The 23,526-nt window shown below is 43.1% G+C and overlaps 2 protein-coding genes across 5 annotated transcripts in view; one reads left to right on the forward strand and one right to left on the reverse strand.

The window, feature by feature from the left end:
• Nucleotides 1-6,888, forward strand: part of GNB4 (G protein subunit beta 4) — a 30,635-nt gene extending 23,747 nt beyond the window's left edge. For both annotated transcript variants that reach the window (XM_074547407.1, XM_074547408.1), the window contains 2 exons: nucleotides 779-995; nucleotides 2,121-6,888. In XM_074547407.1, coding sequence (XP_074403508.1) covers nucleotides 779-995; nucleotides 2,121-2,227 — 324 coding nt within the window. In that variant the 3' untranslated portion in view covers nucleotides 2,228-6,888. The remainder of the gene's footprint in view (nucleotides 1-778; nucleotides 996-2,120) is intronic.
• The window catches only part of MFN1 (mitofusin 1), a 28,564-nt gene continuing 5,830 nt past the window's right edge, over nucleotides 793-23,526 (reverse strand). The window contains exons 7-19 of one of the 3 annotated variants that reach the window (XR_012581674.1): nucleotides 21,702-21,809; nucleotides 20,894-21,047; nucleotides 20,703-20,770; nucleotides 16,393-16,514; nucleotides 14,807-14,933; nucleotides 14,426-14,530; nucleotides 13,248-13,350; nucleotides 12,068-12,297; nucleotides 11,468-11,623; nucleotides 10,767-10,963; nucleotides 9,125-9,259; nucleotides 2,046-8,460; nucleotides 793-1,807 (exon numbers count right to left, since the gene is read on the reverse strand). Coding sequence is in view for 1 of the 3 variants with exons in the window: in XM_074547390.1 (XP_074403491.1) it covers nucleotides 8,391-8,460; nucleotides 9,125-9,259; nucleotides 10,767-10,963; nucleotides 11,468-11,623; nucleotides 12,068-12,297; nucleotides 13,248-13,350; nucleotides 14,426-14,530; nucleotides 14,807-14,933; nucleotides 16,393-16,514; nucleotides 20,703-20,770; nucleotides 20,894-21,047; nucleotides 21,702-21,809 (1,575 nt within the window). In the remaining 2 variants the exon portion in view is untranslated. Of the gene's footprint in view, nucleotides 8,461-9,124; nucleotides 9,260-10,766; nucleotides 10,964-11,467; nucleotides 11,624-12,067; nucleotides 12,298-13,247; nucleotides 13,351-14,425; nucleotides 14,531-14,806; nucleotides 14,934-16,392; nucleotides 16,515-20,702; nucleotides 20,771-20,893; nucleotides 21,048-21,701; nucleotides 21,810-23,526 lie in introns of all 3 variants that reach the window. The other 2 variants (XR_012581673.1, XM_074547390.1) reach the window with 2 other exon arrangements.

The following is a 23,526-nucleotide window of genomic DNA, read 5'->3' on the forward strand; positions in this document are numbered from 1 at the left end:
AGTTTTTTCATTGAACAAAAAGAGCTTTCAGCGAAGTATTCTGGAAGGCAATTAAAATGAATATTGATATTGAATATTCCCTGGAATAATATGGTAATATTTAGAAAGTGGATTATATTTCCCTCTGTCATAGTAACACTATGTTCTGATCTGCAAGATCCAGGCTCTGGTAAATAGAGAAAGAAATCTAAGTCGAAGCTGCATCTGTTTTTGATAAACATGAAAAATTGTTAAGGCTGAGAAAATACCAAACACATGACCAGTACAAAAATGCAGTTCCTATACTTAGACCTGAACCCTGAGATGTGCTGGGCTCTCTCCATTCCCATTTCAATCAATATTGCTGTTGAGAGAATAACTCGGATTTGGAATAGATTTTTTTAGGAAATTGAATTGTTTGTTTGCAGTCTTCAGTCTTGGCTGAGCAGCTCAGGATGGAACACTGTGTTCCACTTCAGCCAGGATGTGCAGAGCTGGGGTTTGCTTCATTTTGTAGGAGTCAGTGCTTCATTTTGTAGGAGTCAGTGGCATCCCTGTGACTGCTCTCAGAGCACACTCAGGAGCTGCCTGGCTGTAATTCCAGTCACTCAGGTGTCCCCAGTGCTGTTCCAGAGGCGTTCCCTTGCATAGCTGCGTACATGCATTTTTCAACATGCAGAAATAAAATAAACCGTTCTGCCTTTGCCTGGTGAAACAATGCTGTGCTGTGCCCAGCTCAGCGTGACCAGTGCACATTTCCCTGCTGAGCCCCCGTGTCTCACCCCCACGTTTCTGGCAGTTTTTCCCCAACGGCCACGCGTTCGCCACGGGCTCTGACGACGCCACGTGCCGGCTGTTCGACCTGCGCGCGGACCAGGAGCTGATGATGTACTCGCACGACAACATCATCTGCGGCATCACCTCCGTGGCCTTCTCCAAGAGCGGCCGCCTCCTGCTCGCCGGCTACGACGACTTCAACTGCAACGTCTGGGACACCCTCAAAGGGGAGAGGGCAGGTGAGCACACAGTGCAGAGCCGGGGTGCTGCTGGTGTGGGTCTGCTGGATTCCTTTAGTGCTGTGTTCTCCTTTCATTGCCTGTGGTTGTGTCTTCCAGAAGTCACACTGCATTTCAGTTCCATCTCTGTGGTGTGAGCAGTAACTGAGGCAGGAGAACAGGCCCGTTCTTGGGCTTTACAGATCTGTGTGCTGGGAGATCGCAGCTCTTGAGGCTGAGGAATGCTCTCCAAAATTGCATCTACAGAAAATGTATTTTATTGAAGTGTATGAGATTAAGTAGTGCAAAATTACACGTTTGCATTGTGTTTTGCACCCGTGAGTGGCAGTAATTCAGATGTAGCTACAGGAGTCTTTTGGCTTTGCATTCCCTGCTGTTGGGAGAAAGGGAAAGTGGAAACTTCTGGTCCTTGAATCAGTCACTTTTGTCAGCACACAGCATGTTTTATAGCACAGCTATTTCTATTTCAGTTCTTAGAGTAACTTAAATGCTTGGGCCTGGTTCAGTTCTGAACATCAATTCTGCTGTCCAGATTGAAAATAAATCCTTTTCCTTAGTTCTGCTACACCTGGATGGGGAATCTTGGGAGAGCAGACAAGGGCAAGAAGAGAACTTAGAGAGAAAACAGAACCAAAGCAGGAAAGAGGCAAGCTAGTGCTGCTCTTCTGTTTGCCACAATATGTGGGGGATTTGTAATCCCTAGGGCTTGCAAAATGTGACAAACTCAAGGTAGTTAATGCATCCAGGACTTTGTCAGGAGACATCACACTGGATTTTGGGAGTGCTTGATGGCTGAAATTGTGGATAGCACTCTAGAAAACAGAAAAACCAGTAGAGAGCCAGATTAGGGAAGACACCTATGGGACAGAAAGGAGAAGTCATAAGGGCAGAGAGAAAAATGGAGGCAATATTGTGTGTAGATATTTTTACATACCTTATGGTTGGATTTTTTGATAAGGCTATTACAGTCTATGTGGTTCCTCAGAGTAAAGACAAAAAAGAAGAATTAAGATCTTGCATTGTATCTTTTTTAGTACACTTAAGACTTACTTGGGAGAGCAGAGTAACAACTGAAGTCCTTGGCATCTTGCAGACACTGAACTTCCATTGCTTCTTCTTTTCCAGGTGTCCTGGCTGGCCATGACAACCGTGTCAGCTGTTTAGGTGTTACTGATGACGGCATGGCTGTAGCTACAGGGTCTTGGGACAGTTTTCTCAGAATCTGGAATTAACTGGGAGCCAAACATGTACATTCTCCACTTGAGATCTGGAGAGATCAATGCTGCAGCCTATAGCTGTGAAATAACATTTCTACCTTGTATTTGCAGGTGAAGTTTTTCTATTCACTGATTATTACACAAAAAGGCTTTCTGTAAACTAGAAAAAAAAATCAAGTGAAGAAATAGGGGAGGGGGGAAGAAATCACTGACTTTTTAAAAGGGGCCAGCACACATAATCATGGTGACCGACAAACTAAGAGCCAGTCTTTTTGTTTTTGGTGGTTTGGTTAGATTGTCCTTGAAGGGTTTTTGCTTGTGCTCAGTCTGCCAATCCTGTACTTTTTTTTGTACATAACAGAATATACACATTATAGCAGCCAATCATGTAACATTTGTCTGTATGTAAAGAAATATGTTTGCATTTTTTATGGAACTACATTTATAGCTTTGCTTTTAACCTGAGATGTCACTTCTGAGTTTTGTAGTGGGTGAACTAGATTGCTGTTTTAAATGTTTTTGTGAATTTACTGTAGATAAAGTGAAGCCAATGGTATGTATGTGTTTTTTATAATGGAAGGCGTTTGAATTTTTTTTAAAGGCCCTGGAGACTCCCAGTTAATACCTACAGCCTTATTCACTCACTTCTTGACCTGCTTGCCTGTTTTTGATCAGGGGGTTCTTCCTTGAAGCCAGTGGTTCCTGGTTCATCCATTGGCAGTCATGACCTCCAAACACCAAGGAGTTAACGCCAGGTAGACTTGCACCAACAGCAGAAATAATTGGAAAATAAAGTAAATCCAGATGTTTTAGCTTCCTCCCTGCAGGCTTTTGCATCAGTTCTTCCATGCAGTCTGTGGGTACAGAAGCCAAGTGGCAGAGTGCTGTGGCCAGCTCAGCTCTGGCCACACGGGTGGGTTTGGCTCCTCACAAGCTGCAGCTGATGTGCACTCCCAGTGACTTGGCTGCTGCTCAGAGCCCAGAGCAGAGTGTGCAGAGATTGCTCATTCCACACCAACTGAGAAATTCAGGACTTTGCTTAAATTCCTAAGGAGGATTTAACTGTGCAGTTAATTGCTTGTAATTCCTCTCCAAATTCAGGGGTTGCCAAAGCACACCACAGCCAGAAGTGCTTGTTGTTAGTTGTGTGCAGTGTGAATTACCAAAGGAATTGTGTAACTTAACTGCACCTGTGTGAGCCCTGCAAACTTCCCTGAGGATATGTGCTTGTTCTGTGTGCTCTCTGAGGGCTGTGCCATGGGGGTTTTGTGATGCCAGATATTCTGCAGCTCCAACACCGTAAATGGCCATTTCTGCTCCCTTCCTGATTTGATTTTGCTGTCAGTTGTTTAGAAATCTCACCAAGTTCAGTGCAGAGACAGGAAAATCATGTGACTGATGCCCATTTGAAGCTGCCCAGGGAGGATGCTGAGCTTTTTGGTGCCTGGCAGCATGTCTGCACTCCCAGTGGATGTTCCCTTGGGAATCTGAACATCTGTGGCTATTTCAGAATGGGGGATCAAGTCTATTGGCTTCTCTTAAGTGACTTATTTTAAGGATAACGTGAATTTTAAATCACCAGGTTGGAAGATGATGTTAGCTGTCATTCATTGGAACTGATGAGGAGTCTGGCTGTCTCTGGGTCAGGTAGGAAAGAGAAGGACCCAGAATCTTGTAGGATATCCAAATGGATTTCTGGCTGAGATGACTTCTGTCAAGTTTCTGACATTTTTTAATCCTAAACTTCAGTATTTCCAGACTGTGCCTGTAAACTCGCCATGTCTATAATGGTGAAGGTGCCAATAAATGTACCAGTCAATCACGGTAAATTCACTTTTAAAATAAGAAAAAGGCGCTTCTTATACTGGAGAAGGAACATTTCCTAACAGCAGCCTGTGGTGTAGGACCAAAATCCCACTGTATTGTGTCTCACAGGAATTCCTCAGTGTTTTGCTTTGTGATCTGTCTGCATTTATAGAACTATTATGGAATTCTTGTAACTCTCTTAAGTGAGCAGCTCTTTGGGATCTTGCAGACTCAGTTTATTTTTTAGTGGTGCACTTGATTATTTTTTTTAACTCACAGCTGCCTTGAGTGAATCATTCTGGAAATTTGTTACTAAGGAATTTTAAGAAAATATTCTTTTTCTAAAAAAATTCTTTTCCATAGAAGTGTGTTTTGAACCAATTTCCTAGTCAACACCTTTGCCGAGACAGGTGCCATTTTTACATTCTGGTATTAAAACTGGTTTCTACTTGTGAAACTCCAAAACGAATTTTACAGCTGTATATAACTTTTCTTACCAGTTCAGGTAGCCTGTAACAGTGGTAATGGCTCTTGTACAGGTATTACTGCAAATAACTTCACTGTCATTGTTGGATGGCTGTTGCCTCTTGGATTCAGCTGCTTTTAAAGTAAATCCTAAGGAATGCCAACTGCTTGCTGAGGTGTCCAACAGCATCACAGAGCTCTGCTGCCTCTGCTCCTCTCAGCCAGGTCTGAGGGGCTCTGCTGTCAGCACACGGGACCTGGGGGAAGCCTGAGCGCAGCGGGGAATCGGCGTCTGGTGCAGCTTTGGGCCTGGAGGAAGCTGTGACAGATCCTGCCCAGGTGATGGGTGCTGTTCATTCCTGCCCTGGCTGTGGGTTGTTTTCCAAGGCTGCAGATTCCAGTACCACAGGTACTGTGTGGTGCCACAGAATGACTCAGGCTGTGGCGTTCCCTTCTTTAGGCTGGCAGGGACCTCTGGAGGTCGATGCCCCAGCTCAAGTGGAGGTGGCTTTTATGGTGAAAGCCCAAACTCTCCTAAAAGAAGGAAGGTAATGAAATGACCCTTGATAGGTTTTACTCAGCTTTGAATTTCAGAGACACTGGTGTGAGCCTGCAGTTGGCATGGGCCCAGGAGTGCAGCTTGTGTGACTGCACCATGACAGCAAACCTGCTCGCAGCAGGTCTTGCAGCATGAGCGGGCTCATCTTCACTGGCTTTAAAAGTTTGTAGCCAGGCTACATCCTTAGCTGAATTTCAGATAAGTTGTGTCCTTACAGAACTGGAGTAAGCAAGAGCATTGTGCCAAACAGTGGCAGAGTGACTCTTGCCCAGCCTCTCTTCTAAAGGCAGTCTGTTACGGCTTGGGAAGCAGAACCATGTGCTCGATGTAACAAGGTTTAGTTTATTCTGGTAGAGTTTGTCAGCATTTGCTAATGTGATCTAACTTTCCAATAGAGAGTGCTCCCTTCAGGCAAGTGCCCAGCCTGGGCTTGTTCCCATGTAGCCCTAGATGGCTGTTTATTGGTGGAGAAAGCAGTTTGAGATTCTGGAAACCACAGAAAGCTGCTGTGGCTTCATGCTGATGTTTGCTCATGCACTTCAGTAGTGTGGCCTGCTTCCATCTGCCTGCAGCCCTTCTCCTTGCACACACTGCTGTGCTCAACTGCAGACCCATGGCAGGGCTGGCAGAGCCAACAGCTCTGTGGATTGACAGGATTTGTGCCACTCCAAAGGGAATGTGCATTAAATAAAGAGGCTTTTCCTGTCCCAGGACAGGTCTGACCTTGCCTTGGCAAGGCTGAGCTGGAGCAGCAGCAGGTCTCAGTGGGTCCTTACTGTAATGCATGGGCTGGAAGTAGTTGACTCCTTCCTTCAGTTGTGTAACCGCTCATCCCTTGATGAAGTTCACATTAATTACTTTAAGATGGAATGAAAACATTGTGAAAACATTCCCAGAGTTGTAGTCTGTCCTCTCTGGGGACACTGTCACCTCCACTAGGTTTAGTGCTGTGCTTTAAGATGTTGGTGAGAGTTTTGGCTAATTGGACTAGTTGGTATCAATGGTTGTGTAGCAGAATGGCTGGTTTTGAGATAGCATTTCCTGTCCAAGTACTTAGCATGGGTTGATGGTGCACTGTGTATCCAGTACTCTGGCATGCATGCTGGTCACACTCTTCCTACACTTCAGAGGCACCAGAGCCTTTAATCCAATTGCTGGTTATGTAAAATACATGCAGAATGTTAATGCAGTGTTGTTATGGTAAATGTGTGAACAGTGTTACTAATTGATATAACTGATAACAGATTACATGTGCCTGACATCCTTATACCACACAGTATGTTTAGGTTTTAACTAATATGGACTTCGGTGGAATAGTCTTAGGTATTTCAAGCCTTTGTTTTACTTACACAATGGTGCTCTCTTTGTGTTTTTCTTTTATTTTTTTTTAAATAAAAGCATCTGAACACTTGTAGTACATATTACATCCAAAGGAGTCCAAAGCGAAGTGCTTCTAAACATGCTAAATTTTATTTTGCCTTTAGTTCCCAGCATCTTTCATCAGCTTTTTTTGTTTTGTTTTTACTTGTTGCTGACTACTTTGGAAAACTTTGGTAATGTTACCAATTATGAAGTGATTCTGCACTGCCTTTGGATTATGTATGTATTCAGAAACAGTCTTAAGGCTTTTATTTAAGCTATTAAAAAACCAGGGACTTGTGCCATTTGTTCTTTAACAGTGCTGTTGTAAAAAGACTTCCCTGTGACAAAAAAATCACTTGCTATGAACTTTGTTTATAGCTTTTTTTTTCCACGATGGATCTTTTTCTTTGTATTTGTACAGTGGCTCAGTGAAAGATGTTGCCATGAGTTGATATTGTAACCAATAAACAAGTGCTTTTAACCAGCCTGGCTCAGCTGTCAGTGTTGTATGAGAGCAGCCCCTGGCCTGAAAGTGCCCCTGGGCTGGGGATGGAGCAGCAGCTGGGACCTGTCCTGGATCTGCATTACCTTGGGAGTGATGTGCAGCCTCCACCTGGGACAGAGCTGCCAAAGAACTTACTAGAGCACAGGGGTAGGACTTTTTTAATAAATAACTGTAGAACACATGCATTGAAAGTCTTATCTTGATACAATGTCAATACAAATGCTCCACAAACAGAGCATTGATACACAGCTCTGCCCTCACACCAAGGTTGGGCTGTTTCTCAGGGGTGGATTCCACACTTTCAAAACCCCAGGACTCCCCATGCACAGTCAGAACAAACACCTGAACACACTGGTGGAACTGCTGTCTTCCCTCAGTGCCTCTGGCATTACATCTTACATCTATTTCCTGATGAGACAGCCCTTAGTTCCTTGAAAATGGCAAACTCCTACACCTTAGAGCTCAATCTTTAACTTAGTCAATATTAACACTGCCATAAAAATATAGAAATACTCTGCAAAGGCATTTATTTTAAAATAATTTTAAAAAGTCTAGTTAGAAAAAAGTAGATGTTGAATGACTGCAGAAGGTTTTTAAAAAGGCTTTGCTGGAGGTGAGCAAAGGTCAAGGGCTCCGTCACAGCTGCCTGGAGTCTGACCTAGAGCAGAGCTGTTCTGCAGCAGAGGGGCTGGGAAGGAGAGATGGGGTTCCACCATGTCCTGCCCCTGAGTGCAGCAACAGGAGCTCCAGGCCCCTCCTGGCACCCTGAGCCAGCCTGCACCAACCGTGCCCAGACCATGTCAGCACACCCTGCTGGGCCTGGTTACAGCCAGTGCTCACAGGCACAGGACCACAGCACTGCTCAGCTGCAAGGAGCAGGTTCACTTCCATGGCATCAGTGCCCTCAAGGCTGGAGCCACAGGAGCCCTGAGCCCTCTGCATTTCCTCACTGCAATTCACCCTCACCTTTGCTGCCTTTCAAGAGGAACTGCTGCCCAACACACTGGCACCTGCTTCCTAAACATCTCAGGACTTCTTTCCCATGCCACAGTTTGTACTTCACTAAACAAAGTCACATCCACATGGAAAACCAGCACCCTCCATCCCTGGACAATTCCTAAGCAGCTGAAAGCAGGAGACTGGGCCAAGCTCTTTCCCTGTCTGAGGTCCTGGATGCCAGGAAGAGAGACTTGCCACTGCTACATACTCATGAAAACCAGTGAGGATTTGGGGTTTTATTGTCAAGTGCCCAAAAAATTTAGTGTTTAAAGGTAATTTTTAACCCAAAATCTGCAAAATGAACATAACACTCAAGATACCACAGCTCTACCGTTTGGTTCACCATCAGAGTCCCAAGTTTTACAACAACTGTCACCAGAGTAACATTAAAAATATAAATCATTTTCACAGAATAGAAGTGTCACCTGTAAAATTCCTACTTTGCCCTACAAAGGAGCACTGGGAAGGTTCACAATGATGTTTTATTTACTCTTTTGAAGAAAATGTTTTGTGAAGCGATCTAGTTCGTTCTCGAGGTGCATGGCTTTATTTCTGTAAAACAAAAGCAAGGGATTTACTTCAGTGCCTGAACATCCCAAAGGCAGGATCAATATCAGTGCTTTATTTCTATTCATCTACTCACACCCCTAGCACTAAGAAAATGTAAATGCAGGTTTTTAGAAGGGGTGTGTGGGGGCAGATGTTCACCATCAGGGGTGGATGACCGAGGCCAGCAGGCAGCAGCCAGAGCCAGTTCAGCAGGTGGGAAGGACAGGAAACTACAGCTGAGGCTCCTTCCAAGCCCTGAACCACCACCTGCTGGAAGCTCCTCTGCAAACACACCACTGGCACCACCAGTACTGCACTGATGACTCAAAAGAGCACAGCTGCTCTCCTGCTCTGCTCTGGGGAGGGGCTTTGGGAAGGTGCCACCCTCAAGTTACCAACAGGAGACTCAAGTTCTGCTGCAACACCTGTCTCCCCCCCTTAAGAGAGACAAGGGTAAAGATGATCTAAGAAATAATATTTTTGGAGGTTAGCTGATTCACTGAGGCAGCAGCATACATTTATTTAACATACCCAGAGCTGTTCAGGGTATCTCTGCATCTCCTTCTGCACCTGAACTAACCTGGTTCAACTCCAGTCTGACACAAGCACTGACCACTCTGAAGTCAGCAGGGCTGAGATACTTGTAGCCAGCCCCACCAAGCCTTACCTCAGCTGCTTGGAGGTGCTTTGTATGCTCTCCAGTTGATCTATTTCTTTGGAAAGCCTAGCTATTTCTTTTTCCAGGTTTTTCTCAGTAATATCCACTTGCTGACAGAGCCGAGCAAAAGTAGTGGCCATTTCCCTAAGGCAAGAACAAGTTTATAGTCATGATTTACAGAAGTTAATGCTAAAAAAAAAGAAATAAAATCTCATGGCATTGCAGTGTGCAGAACACAGGAATCAAACCTTCTGTATGGGAGTACAGAACAGAAAGCAGGAGAACAGGGTACTTTTTAAACTAGAAAAAGAAACCCTCAACAAACCAAATGCACCTCAGTCCATGCCTGGCCATCTCCACAGAGCATTAAGAGGTGCAGGTGTGAGATGGGGCTCTGGCTGTGGCAGGAGGTGCCAGAGCAGCCCCACACTGCCAAGCTCAGTGCCCTGTGCCACACTGAGCCCTGCTCACAGGAACGTGAGCCCTGTGCAGGTGAGCAGTGCTCCAGACCTGCCCAGCCAACCTCACACAAAGGGAAAACAAACCCAGTCACCAGCCTGGGCCCAGCACCCAAGCTCTCATGCAGGAGATGAAGCACCCTCTCCACTCAACTGGTTTGAGTGCAGCTCTTCTGTGTCCTCACAGAGCTGCTGGACACAGGGATGGATCTATTTCCTCTACTGAAGCAAAAATTTTTACTATTCCATTTTTTTTTCTCTTTCCAAAACACTTTCCCACCTGTTTCTGCTAAGTAATGTCTGGTTGATTGTCTTCCTTAGCTTCTTCTTGAAACTATGTATTTTGACTGAATTATTATTTCAGAAAATTAGGGCTGCTAAAGCACCCTCTAGCCCCCAGGGTGCAGAACACCTCTCTCTCCTGTGTAGCTCAGGGAACAGTCCAGAAAGGCAAGTGAAATTCATCTCCTGCAGTGCAGAAGAGCCAGGACTGGCTGCTCAGAAGCTGCCCATAGCAGCCCCTGGGGCAGAAGCTCTGCTCAACCATCCAGGGACTCCAAGGGCAGAGCAACTCAGTCTCCACTAAAATGATCTCTCAAGTCTCTATTGTAAGGTGCTGGACAAAGAGCCAGCATTCAGAGCACCACACACAGTTGCAGGCATTGGCCTTTTCAGGTGGCATTTTAGACTCTCCTCAAACCCCCTCCCAATAAGTGCCAAGTGACACTAGAGGTGCCATCATACAGGGTCAGTGACAATGGCCTGTCACCATGATATTTTCTGAAAAATCCCTTCACCAGGATTTTTTCTCCTGAGAAGCCTCAGAAAAGAAATGCGCACAATAATTATCTGATTGCTTTGGAATGTGGTCTGGAGATTGTTTACCAACAGGTGCATCTTTGGTTCCATGTGAATTGTTTTTAATTAATGACCAATCACCCTCAGCTGTGTCAGACTCTGAGGAATCAGTCATGAGCTTTCATTCTCATTCTTGTTTAACCTTCTTATGTATCCTTTCTCTTTCTATAGTATAGTTTTAATATGTAATTTCTTTTAATATAATATAATATCCTAAAATAATAAATCAGCCTTCTGAGAACATGGAGCCAAATTCTCCTCTCTCACCTCGCCCTGGGGACCTCACAAGCCCCACAATGCCTGAGGCAGTGAGGGCCAGCCCGTGTGACACTTACTGCTGCACCTGGTGGCTGCAGTTGGCGCTGGTGAGGCTGACGATCATCTGCAGCTTCTCGGTGGCGTAGTTGACAAACTGCTGCTTGAAGGCTCTCTCCTTGGCCCGCGTGGTCCAGGTCAGCCTCTCATACAGGTACAGCAGCCCGTACATGCTCAGCGACAGCGAGATCAGCTTCCAGCCTACGGTTTTCCAGATCTGAAAAACAAAATCTTCATTAGCTTAAATAAGGTGATCTATGGAATAAAAGCTAACTTCGCCCATTTTTTAAAAAATCATCTCCACAGCTCTTTCACTGGACTTGTTTAAGAAAATAAACGTTTTCCATATTATTGCAGCAGAGCAATACAGCTACATCCACATGAGCCGGTCCCCAGTGGCACAGAGAATGTGCAGGTTACAGAAGCTTGCTGCTCTTTCATGAAGGAAGCAAAGCTCCAACTAAACTCAAAGTGAAGGAAGTACCATCAGACAACCATTTAATTCAGGCATTGAACACAGACTTCTGGCACAGAGAATACACCCAGCTATGCTCAGAGTGATTAGCCTGGTTTCTCACTGTGAACTGACTGTGGGTATCCAGGGCACTGCACGTGCTCATCTGGCCCAGTGTCAGGTCCATGGCACGCTCTGTGTTACACCCCAGGCAGGACAGAGCAGCTCAGCCTCTGCCACCCTTCCAGCAGGAAATGTGCTACTTGCCACTCCACCAACAATGATGATGCTCATGGAGGTCCGGGATGTCAGCGAGGCCAAACCCAACACCAAGGGAACCATGAACTCCTCCTGGGGCACGCTGTCGGGAGTCAGGGCGGGAAGGCTGGCGGCGGACGGGGTGCTGGCTAAAGGACGAGGGATCTAGAATGGGAACACAGCAGCCTGAGTCAAAAGCATCAGGGAACTACACAGATGGGCTTTATTTTCATATATTCAGGTTTTGGTTTACTTGAAGGAAAGCCTTCAGCAGTGAAATCTGCACAAAACTCCTGAGGAGAGAAAAAGGGTCTGTGTAGGGCTGGTTCTGACCTAAAGATCCAAATATTACAAATGGAATAGGCTACTCAAAGGGTTCAAGCCAAAGGAAAACCAACTTGTGTAACAGCTGCAGAAAGTTTACAAGAGGTTTTCGGTTCCATTCTAACCCTGAATATAATCCAATAAAAATAACCCACACCAAAAATATTTCACACAGTGGATCTAGGGAAAGGCAGCAGGAAGCGTGGAAATAGCATTGGCACAGAGGAAAAATCAATATATTCTCATCAAGGTAAAACAAAGCAGCCCAAGCTCTGAAGGACTCACATGTAGGTTTGGATCTGTTAATCCCTGGAGTACTTTCTGAGCTTGTTTAAGACCCAAGAAACGGTTTACAAGAGAAGTCCATCCCAAAGAAAAGTGGAACATGATATCCTCTTGAAAATCTGCACACAGGCTATGACAGTTTAGATCATAGCTAAGATCAAACTTCCTGCATGGAATTAGCAAGTGGAGCTGATCCTGAACACTAGAAGGCAACAATGGTTTCAGATTTTCTAGAAATAAGAACAAACAGCAAAGATGAGTTACCATTAGAAGAAGAGCATATTCACAAGCACTATCTCTGCACTGCTGACCAGCTTTATCAATTCAGAGAATCTAAACTGGTCAGTTCATTATTTATTTATTTGTAAAATCAGTGGCACTGCAGCAGGATTGACTCTAACAGAGCAGGGAATTTATTGCTCCAATACAAGAAAACAGTCACGAAAATCAACTCACTGCTGGAAAAAAAGACTCAAATAAACTGAAAGACCTCTACCACTGATCAAAAGATAGGGATGGAGTAAGAAAAAAATTTAATTTATCCATCAGTTCCATGGTGCCACACAGAAAAGACATAAGAGGATGAAAAAGTTCATGTAATTTCATTATCTCACTCTGAATCTTTCATTACCAGGAACAGGCCAATAGAGATGGATGTGCAATAAAGTTACTACTTAAAAAGAAAACAAAAAAAGGGGGGAGTGCACAAATCCTTTGTGAAATAAACTGTTTTGCTTTCTGGGTCTGGAGGAACCTACAGAGAGCACTATACTGCAGGAACATTTTCTAATAATTAGTGTATTTGGTGTGTCTCTTATTGAAGCCAAATTTTAAATGAGTTTATAAAAGGATTAGATGAGCTTCCAAAGGACAGGTCCATTACTACTTGCTTAAGCCATTAATCCAGATGCAGTGTACCAGCTCAGAACTCCATCAAATGGACAGGGATTGCTATATTTACCTTAGTTCATTATTCTTCTCCCCCAGCATCTGTTACTGGTTAGTACCAGAAACAGGGGACTGAGCTAAACACTCAGTCCTGGTCTATCATGGCTTTTCTTTTACCCTTTATAGCATCAATGTTAAGCATGATCAGAAGGAAAATTCTTTTAAAACTGAATTTTCTTAGATTGTGTTCCTTTAAATGTGAAGTGTTACCATTCCTCCTCCCTCCTCCTACCAATCATCTCCTGCTGGGACTGGTGCATTGACTGGTTGACTTCAGTGGAGCAGCGCTCAGCCAGGTTCTTCCCCAAACCATCTTCTATGTGTTTGTTCAGTTCCTGAAGTGCCACAAAGAACACAAGCCCATCAGTTCGTGTTTAGCCAATCAGTTACATTATATGGGGCAGAAATATGTTACCCACTAAGCACTGTTATTTACAGTGGGAAGAAAAGCGTGTTTCCATGGAAATACCATGCTTTCCAACTGCACACTGGGACTGAAAACCTAACTGAAGAGACACAGGAAAGATTTCCCTAGGACTGTAAACATTAAAAGGCACAGAAGTCTGTACCTTCACTGTGACAGTGAAAAGCAAACCACTACCTACTGCCCTGCAAAGCCCTTCCTGTGTCATTTGATGGGAGCCAATTCCACTGCTCTGCACAGGGACAAACCCATCCCACCAACTCCCACGGGGGCCTGCTCAGGATGCTCTGCTGAGGGGAACCAGCACAGATTGTCCTGAAAATGCAGCACTCCAGGTGATCAGCCAGGCTGGAACAGGCTGAGATGAGCTCAGCTGGTTGGAGCATGGTGCTGTTAACGCCGAAGTTGTGGGTTTGATCCCCATATGAGCCATTTGTGTAAGAGCTGGACTCAGTGATCCTTGTGAGTCCCTTCCACCTCAGAACTTTCTGTGACTCCAGGGGGAAGCTATGGCTGTCAGAATCATCAGCAAAGTCTGAGCACAAGAGGCAAAATCAGGTATATGTCCTTTAACTTAAAGCACTACGTTTGAGAAAGAATTCATAAAATTAAAAACCCCAAACCAGTTTTTATTAAAAGTGTTGAGTATTTTATTTTTGGATCTATTTGGTTTTAGGAGTAAAGAAAATTATTTATGGAAAGTCTTATTCGCTGGAAGTGAAAACTTGAAATTAGGAACCATTCTACTACTAAAGATGTTGAAAAAATTAATTTCTTTCCAAAAACAAAGCAGAAAATATTTTCAACCTTTTTCAGTTTAGGGTAGAGATATGCATGGGATATTCAGTCTGGGTAGAGACATGTCAGCAAGCAAAAATCCTGCAATACTCAAAGTCACATAAAATCTAAGCAATTTGTGAAAACACAGAAGTAGAAATTAAGGGAAAGACAAAGAGTCTGGCTTCAAACCATTTAAAGAAACTTACTGTCTTATAGAGCTTCAATACTTGAGGAGAAGGGTGGAAATCAGAATAAAATTCATCAACTAAAACTGAAAGCCGGCAAATCTCATCAGTCATGGCAGAGGAGACCTGGAAGAACACAGGAAATGCATAAAATGTTTCTGCTACCTTTTCCAGACAGTGAGAACAGACAACTGCATGAACTGTCCCAAGAAATCATTCAATCATTTGACACTCAGGAAAGATTGGTATTTTAAGCTTTTGTTTTTTCTTTTCTTTTTAATTGAAAAAGGAGTGTTCTGACATTTCAAACTATTTCCTGAGATGGGTGGACTGCAAAAGGAGCTGCCTGAGAGAGGAGGCAACACCTGGATCTGAGGAGTTGTTCCCACTGCCTTGACTTACTTTGTTTTCGACTTCCTCAGTAACGCGTTTGATCTTTTCCTTGGTGTCTTCTGTCAAAATGTTCAGCTGGTTTCTCACAAAGTCCAGCCTGTCCTTCTGATCTTCTCGCTCTTCCATGGACTGGACTCTAACCCAGCAGAAAGGAAATCACCATCACCACCATGCATTCCCCCAGGAAAGAAACGAGCCCTTGACCAGGATCACTTGATGGTTTCTGAGCTGGCAGGGGGATCCCAAGTGACACTGGCTGCCCAAAGCAGAGGCACTGCTCCAAGAAGGGCTGCACATGGCAGCTCCATGTGCACGAGCATCCAAAGGCTGTGCTGAGCAAACACAACTCAAAAGCAACATTTTGAGTCAGAGCTGTCATCACTGTATTGTCACATAATTACAAGTAAAAAAGGTGTGGGGAATCAGAGGTCTTTAATAACTCATCTACCCTGATTTTAAAAAAGGGTCAATCTGATCAAACTTCTGCTCACAACCAGCACTCAACCACTCCTTAACAGTGATGTGGGCCTGATGACCCTGCAAAGCAAAGGGGATGTGGCAGAAACCAACCTTGTCACAAACAAGTCTCTTTAGAATTCCTTGACCTATCACTTAAGCAAAAATTCCTGAAAACCTGGAGCAATTTCCTCTTGAAGGGCCACCAGAAACAACAAATAGCAATTCAAACTAAGAGGCATCACCACAGACATTTTGGTTAACTCAACTGACAGAAAGAAGCAGAATATCAGAGTATTTTCAAACATTTCACAGCATGTTTTCATGGGATCTGACAACGTGAGACAAGTCAGTATGTAAACAGGCAGTCTGTAAAAACTGACATAGTCAGGGGGATGAGTGTGTTTGACAGCACAGTGAAGTCTGTTGAAACACAAAGACACATTATTGACAGGCAGGAAGGAGATGGATGGGAAGCATTAATAGTGACAGCAAGTTCACTGTGTACAAGAGACACAAGGTGGCAACAAAAGTGAGGAAAAACTGCACACATATGCAAACCTCAAAGATACATGAAGCTACCAGACAGAACAGATGAGCTGCTATCATTAGCACTAAAGGATTACATGAGTGAAGAGAGAATAAGGATATTTAAGGATGCAATCTGGAAAGGGCCAGAGGCCAAGCCTCTGTTAGCTTGGGCTCATCTCATTCCTTACAGTATTCTAATCACTTGCAAATTAAAGCATCTACATCCTTCCATTTTTATTCTTCACTGTAACTGTTAAAGAAAGTAAAGTAGGCCCAAACATCATCTCTGAAATGCTGCATATCACTAGAAAAACTTAACATTTTAACTATTTCTGAAAAAAAGGTTTGAAAACACACAGATTGCAAATCAGTAACAAAGAACACCAAAGTTAACCAAGATCCCTGTACAGAAATCACAGACCAAGAACAGAACTGAGTGGGCAAGTGAACAATGGTAACACTGACATACCAGGGAAATTGTCTGTTTCTTACCAAGCAGAAAAAGTGGATTTTAAAGTCCATAATGGCCCAAGAAAATCACCAGCCCAGGAATGGCTCCTCAGATGATCTGGACAAACCAAATCCAACCAGTCCTCCACCCCACCTACCTTTTCTCTGCTGCTGCAACGTTTATGGTGTCCATAATGTCTTTCACAGTATCTATTATCTGTTTAGCTCTGATAGTGTGCTGTTCAAACTTGGTTTTCACGGCTGACTGCGAGATACACTCCTGCGAGGGGCCCAAGCCACAACACATTACTGCAATTCCATGCCAACACCATCAGGAATTTCACTGTCAGAAAGCACATGCTGCCAATTTTACCATGAACTTAAACCAGTGGGAAATAAAAAGGGAGAAAGTATAAAGAAATTTAAAGACAACAGAAAGTGAAATCTCAAATGAATCTACAGCAGCAAATCTGCCTTCGTGTCCATTCACAGTAATGTGCATAGGTTTTCATTCTTTTAAAATAAATTAATAATGTGGAAAAAAAAAAAAGAAAATTCAGATGAATACATAAGATAAATCTATCTCTTCAGGAAATTTTCAAAACCATCTATTTGCAATTACAAATGTCAAATATGAGTGCTAGCAATATGGTCTGGCTTTAGTTTTATTTGTTGCACTACACAGTCTTACTTCCAAGAGGTAACTCTGTCAATAGAATTGGACATTGTCATGTCAATACTGACCATCCAGGAACAAAATATACAATAAGGAGTAAGAAACAAGGGCTTGCTCATGGGATAAATAAAAGTTAAGTAGTCCTTAAAGTATCAGTTTGTTTGTATATTATTGATGTGTTAAATGAGCAAGCAGAAAATGCTCTAACAATACAATTTCTAACCAATCTTCAACACGGAACAGCAATTCAGAATTACAGGACAGTGACTGAAGAACTCTTGTGTTTGAGGGGAAGAAAGCAAGCAGCTGACTTCCTAAAACCACATCAGTGGGATTTTTAAATTGTTCTCCATCTGTGGATTCACCTTGGGTTGCTTTTAGAAAACTTGCCTATGACCTTAGCATATGCTGTAATTACAAATCTCAGCTATCTAAAAATAATAGATGAAAACAAAATAAACAAAATGGGTAAAACAGTCCCTGTTCCTCGACGAAGCAGATCTAGAAATCAGCAATGAAAGGCCAGAGTTTTTTAAATATCAGCACATTGTAAGAGCTAGACTAGGCACAGAGCAGAGTCTTCCCAACGTTAGTATGTGGTAGGTAAAAGGATGACAATCACTCACAACACAATCAGAAAATCCAAGTTAGAGCACTAGGAAAAACACAAAGGTTAGTTAAACAGTGGGGAAAGATAAGAGGGGGACAGCAGCAGTCTGGCTGTTAGTCTGTACAAAAGTTTTGACTGAAACCAAGATGAACTGTTTCAACAGTCTAAGCAAAACCAGTTACCTTCCATCACAGGAGAGCTGTCGGTGCCCAGTGCTCTGTACCCCACCCCTGGGCAGAGCTGGGGAAGGCTCTGCAGCGCTGCCTCATCCCAGCTCTGCCAGCCACGAGTTCTCTTCCACCCTCCTCCCCTCCTCCACTGCTTCCCACCCCAATTCTGCTGCCAGCACTTCTGAGAAACTTGAGAAGCACCCCAGCCTGAGGCATGGTGGGGCTGGTTTATCTAGGATATCCTCCAGGCACTGCTGCACACAGGGCAGGGCCCAGGCATTTCTTTGCTGTTTTAATAAGGCATTCTGTGTACCTCAGTGCTGACCACTTTCTATTATTCCCTAACACAAAAATCCAGCACTGATCCAAGGATTCAATGCTCTCTCCTTTCCTTTGCTGCAATACAGCTGACACAGTAGCATCACTTTTTAAAACTACTACATGAATCTCTAAAATCTTAATTTTCCCACTGCTTACAACTGTTTCTAGTAATGCCTGCACCAGGTTTTTTTTTAGCAACTTCAACCACCCTGTGCTTTGCAGACAAACATGTTTCATCTAGTTTCAGAATGATTTTTGCCCTCACACTAAAGTCTATATAAACCTTACAAGCTTTCCAAAATTAGTCTCATATCACAACTAACTAGCACTGGGGGGATGTTTCTAGATTTATTTTTAAAAAGATTTTATCTATACTGAGCTCATATCAGTCCTACAATGAACAGGCTTTCCCACCAGGGAACGGATACTAAAATCAGGAATGTGGAAGTACTGGAGAAGTAACAGTTCCTCTTCTCAGCCCATATGGAGAAGAGGGAAAAGCTGTCCAATTTTAGTGACGACAGAAACAGGGTGAGAGAATCCAGGAGGAGCAAAGCCAGCAGGTACAGCCAGGGGGAACAAGGTGCATGTGGACAGGTCTGTGAGGTGACATCAGTGAGAGAAGTTTGGGAAGTCTGAGGAGGGCACCTGCACAGGACAAGGAGCCAAAGGCAAGACAGACTGAGGGAGAGAGGAGTCAGTGTTTGATGAGGACAGACAGAAGCATCTGTGCTCTCATCCCCTCCTTTTCACACACTGCAATGTAACCCCAGTGCTGGGCCTTGCAGCTCCTGCCAGGAGTAAATGCAAAGTGCTCAGGCTGCACTCAGGGCTGCACAGCATCTGAGTTTGGTCTGGCAGGGCACAAGGCATGGCATCAGGGAGGATTTCACACAGAAAGTTCTCCCTGCAGTCCCAGATTCCTCATTAACACAGAGCCCAGAGCAGGCAGGCAGAACTGATGACAACAGCATGCTGGTGTCAGCTACTTTATCAGCTCAGGTGACAATAATTTGAGTATTAGGTCTGAAAACTTCAGACCTGGTAAACCATTTCAGTCACAGCCTTGCTTTAAAAGCACATAAACTGCCACTGTAAGTTAGAAAACTGCCACAAAACCTGAATGTGAAAGAGGCTGCAACAGCAAGTGCTCAAAATTTAAATTGCTTTGGCAATCTTAATTCAGCACAGTTGTCATTCTCTAAATTATGGCATCACACCCCTATTCAAAGCCATTAATAATGATTTTAGGACAAAACACAGCTGAGCAGGGAAAACACTACAGAATCCACTCTCACTGTTGGAGTCAGGTGTGCAGCAAATGTAACACATGGGGAAAAAAGAAAAAAAGGTTGATTTAAGGCCATGCAGTGCTGTCACAGAATTGTTCCTTGTGCCACAGAAACTTGTCATGGTTGTGATCCTGTGACAGAAACTTCTAATTGTGGTGGCCAACTTGAGTCTGTGACATCTGATTTACAGATGTGCTGAGCACTCACAGCATCACAAGTCATCATCCATCTTCATTTTGAAATACTCTAAGTGTTGAGTGCTTAACTGTAATTATAAGAGATTTTGTCAAAAGAGCTTTGGGTACAGCAGATGACAAAATACAATCAAGAACAATAACTGATTTAGAAGCTCGGTTTCCTTTTTTCCTGCTGGTTACTATGGTTCTGAGGACAAAAATTGCAAAAAACATTCATGTTTGACTGCAGCTAGAGACACAAGAAATGTCATGCCGCATGCAGCCAGGCCCTGCCAGCACCCTGCACCCATCATTCAACACTTCAGTCACCTATCAGAAGAGTGTGGATAAGGATTAAATTTAGTCTGACATTTTCTTGCCTATGCAAGACCAAATCAAGCTATCATTTTAAAGCCTTTCTCATGTACACACATCACCACATAATTCAGTTCTGCTAAGGTTAAATGGGTTTGTTGTAATGCAAGAAAGACTTTTCAGAGGCAGTTGGACTTTTTTTTTTAAATACTCATATACAAAACCATTGAGGGGTACCCAAGAGGCTTCCTTAAGATATCCAAGAATGGCTTTAGTTAATTAAAGTTATCAAATTTAGCAAGTAAATGGATCCTATAATAAAGAAACCACTCAACTGTCTAGCCAGTCCTATTTCTGTAGAAACTGTGAACTCCAGCCATGAATATGGCTAAACTGAGGTGGAAGGGTGGATTCTGCACAGCACAGAGGATGCAAGGAGAGTGTTAATGATCAGAACAACAGAGCTAAGAGGTACATAATGGTGATAAATTCAAAACTCTGGCTTTAGAAATGAAAATAAATGTTTAGATTTACATTGATGAAACTAAATTTCTTACTGCAAACATTCACCAGCATGTGGCTGTAAGTGATACACACGTTTCAAGACCATAATTTCTTCTTACATAGACTATATTAGTCCTGAGATCTCAGAAGATGAGCTGAGAGTTTTGGTCCCTTCACTAACTGATATAATTCTCATTTCCAACAACTACCTACTACTCGAGGTGAGAGGATATGAACAGAACCCACAGAAAAGGCAAAGCTGCAGATGGTTTAAATACATTACACTCCTCCACTTGCTAATATGGATAATGCTCAGTATAATTAAGCTAAGCATAAGGAAAAGCTACCTTTACAACAAAAGGTACAACAAAAACCAGGCAGTTTAGAAAGCCCATCATAAATACCTCAAATATCTGCTCAAAATGCTGAAATTCTTGGAATCTTGTTTGAAATCCTTCAGCAAGTGCTCCACCTGTGAAACAACACACTATAAGGGAGACAGCAGTACCTCACAGCAGGGACTGCACCTTAAACACATTTATCAGGTTTTATAGTGTTTTTCTGTATTTGAGGAAAAGCAGGAGCTGCTACACACCACTCTCTGGCATTCCTTGGGCCTTCTGTGTCCTGGCACTCAGAACTTCTTTTGCTGAAACGAAGAAGATGCGATTCCTCGCCTCCACAGGATCGATAACTTTGAGCTCATCGACCAGGAAGGTCAGACAGCGCTCCATGTGCTGCCTCCGCACCTACGGAGAGGCGAAAGCTCCTGAACAAAGGCAAAGCCTGAGCTGAGAGCGAGCACATCACAACACCAGAGGAGAAACAGATGCTGAGCCACCCTCTGACAGCAGATGCCTGCCAACCCTACAGAAGCAGCAGCTGCTTTTGCTCCTTTAAACAGGCCTGGACACAGCAATACCTCCTTGTACAACTGCATTTACGTAAGTCACAGATCTCAGGCAGTTTCTGGGGTAAACCCTTCATTCCCCACACATGGAGAAATAATTCTCACTGCAAGCTGGCTGCTGTTGGCAAGAGCTGAAGATCCAAACTGTTCCCACCTAACACTGCACCTTCCCAGCTACTCTACGCAGGTATAAATGTATAAACTGTGCCCTCAGGCTGCATTATCACTGCAGAAACAAAAGGTAATACAAATAAGATTAAAAAACAACCTCAACTGTGGAGGAAAAAGGTTCTAAAGAAGTCTCCCATTTTATTAATTGCCTGCATTACTGTCATTTGAATTGCAAGTTACTTTTTGGTTTGAATGAGGAATAGGTTATTTCCTTTTTCTGACCATATAACTTAGCCTTTTATTAATAAGACAGAGCTGGTGTTTCCATATTAATACATATTAATTAACTGTCAACCCATGTAAGAGCCATCAATTCACTCACATCTTCCATGTACTCTGGCTCTGATGCAGAAGCATCCCATCTGTTATTGAGGATGAAGATGTTTGGCTTGGAAAGTCGTTCGTTCACTTTATGGAAAAAATGTTTCTCCTAAGAATTAAAGCACAAACAGAGAATTTCCCAGATATCCAAACCAGAGTCATGCACTCTTCTGTAACAGATTCTGAAGTTTATCCAGCTTTTTAGAAGTTTATTATAAAGAATTCATCAGTATAAAACCCCACAGATATTCAGCACATAACAGGTTAGGGTAGTTCAAAAGTCATCAAATGTCTTAAAACGGATGCCAGTGCTAGTCAAAGACACTGCAACTTTCTCTAAAAACTGGTAAAAATATAAACTAAGAAAACTTCCAAAAAATAGTCCAAAAACTACTGATGCCTGACTAAAACAATGAAGTCTCCCTTACCTGAACTACCAAGATGCTCCTGCTAACCCTGTTAAATCTGGTTCTCTATCCAGATAATACAACATCTAACTATTCCTCAGCTAGGCAACATCAGCTTGAGCTATAGAGAAATAACATTTCCTGCATGAGGACACATGGTTGAGACACAGAATAAAACCTCATTGAGGAATGTCTTAATTTAACAAAATTAAGTGTATTTAGGTCTCCAGGCTGCACCTCCCACCCATTATTGCTGTTAACAGAGCCATAATGGGGAAGTCGTGATGGAGGGAGTCCCCACTCAGCAAGGCTGAAACAGAAGAGATCTCTGTGCTGCCATAAACTTTCCCAGCAGGACACCACAGCACATCCTGCACACAGCACTGGAGACCCATGATTCTCCATCAGCTGGGAATAAGCATGTGCAATCCAGATCACTGCTGCAGAAATCAGAACTTGGTCTGATGAGAATTTATGAGGGAACAGTAGAAGAATCATGTTTTCACCAAAAAAATCTCTGGTAGTGTGGCAGAATAATGCCAAGTATTCTCAAACTTGTTATGGTAAGAGGCAAAACCAATGCTTAAGGAGGATGAGAACTTTTTAGTTGTCAAAAGCTTTATCTGCAGGACAACTTACGTTATCTATATAGCAGTGAGATGTTCACTGAAATAATTTTTCTTTTTCCTTTAATTAAAAGACCCCAGCAACTGTGTTATACACAATGTAAACAACTTACAGGTTTTGTCCATCCCAAAAACCTAGAAGTGTCACTCATGTGCACAACAGAGAAGACATGGCCACAGTAGTGCCAAATCCTTTGGAATGTTTCAAGAATTTTCTTTTTCTTCTAAATTACATCTCTTGTATTTGACTCTTTGTGGACTCAGCTCAGAAAATGGAATGTAAGGTTTTTAAACTTGCATTCTTATACTTCTACTAAACTATTCCAATTTGCTAGAATGCAAAGAAATACTGTCTTTGCACACTCAGTTCTTTATTGTACTAAAAACTGTCTCAACCATTAGAAAGTTCAGACCTTTCAGGTGAGAACCATCCTCAGAAAAACCTGAGCATATGATTTGTCTGCAGTGGGCTTAATAAAAATCATCAGGAATTCCCTCAGTAATACCACTCTGCATTCTGGCAGTCACACTTGCAATAACTTAGAAACCTTTCATTGTCAGCATCCACAATACTTAGTTTAGTCAAAACTGGAGACCACTACAAAATTACACCAAATTTCTGGTCTTGTATTTTGATTATTGCAACAGCTGCTCTGGCCACCTTAAATGTTCCCCTCCTCTTACAATAAGTCCTACAATATTTAGGCTGCAAGGTTCAGAGAACTCTTCTCTCTCCTGAAAAAAGACATTAAAGTATCTTCAGCTCTCCACACTGCACAGCACCCTTGTTGCT

This window comes from Zonotrichia albicollis, chromosome 9, assembly GCF_047830755.1.
Source record: "Zonotrichia albicollis isolate bZonAlb1 chromosome 9, bZonAlb1.hap1, whole genome shotgun sequence".
Lineage (NCBI taxonomy): Eukaryota > Metazoa > Chordata > Aves > Passeriformes > Passerellidae > Zonotrichia > Zonotrichia albicollis.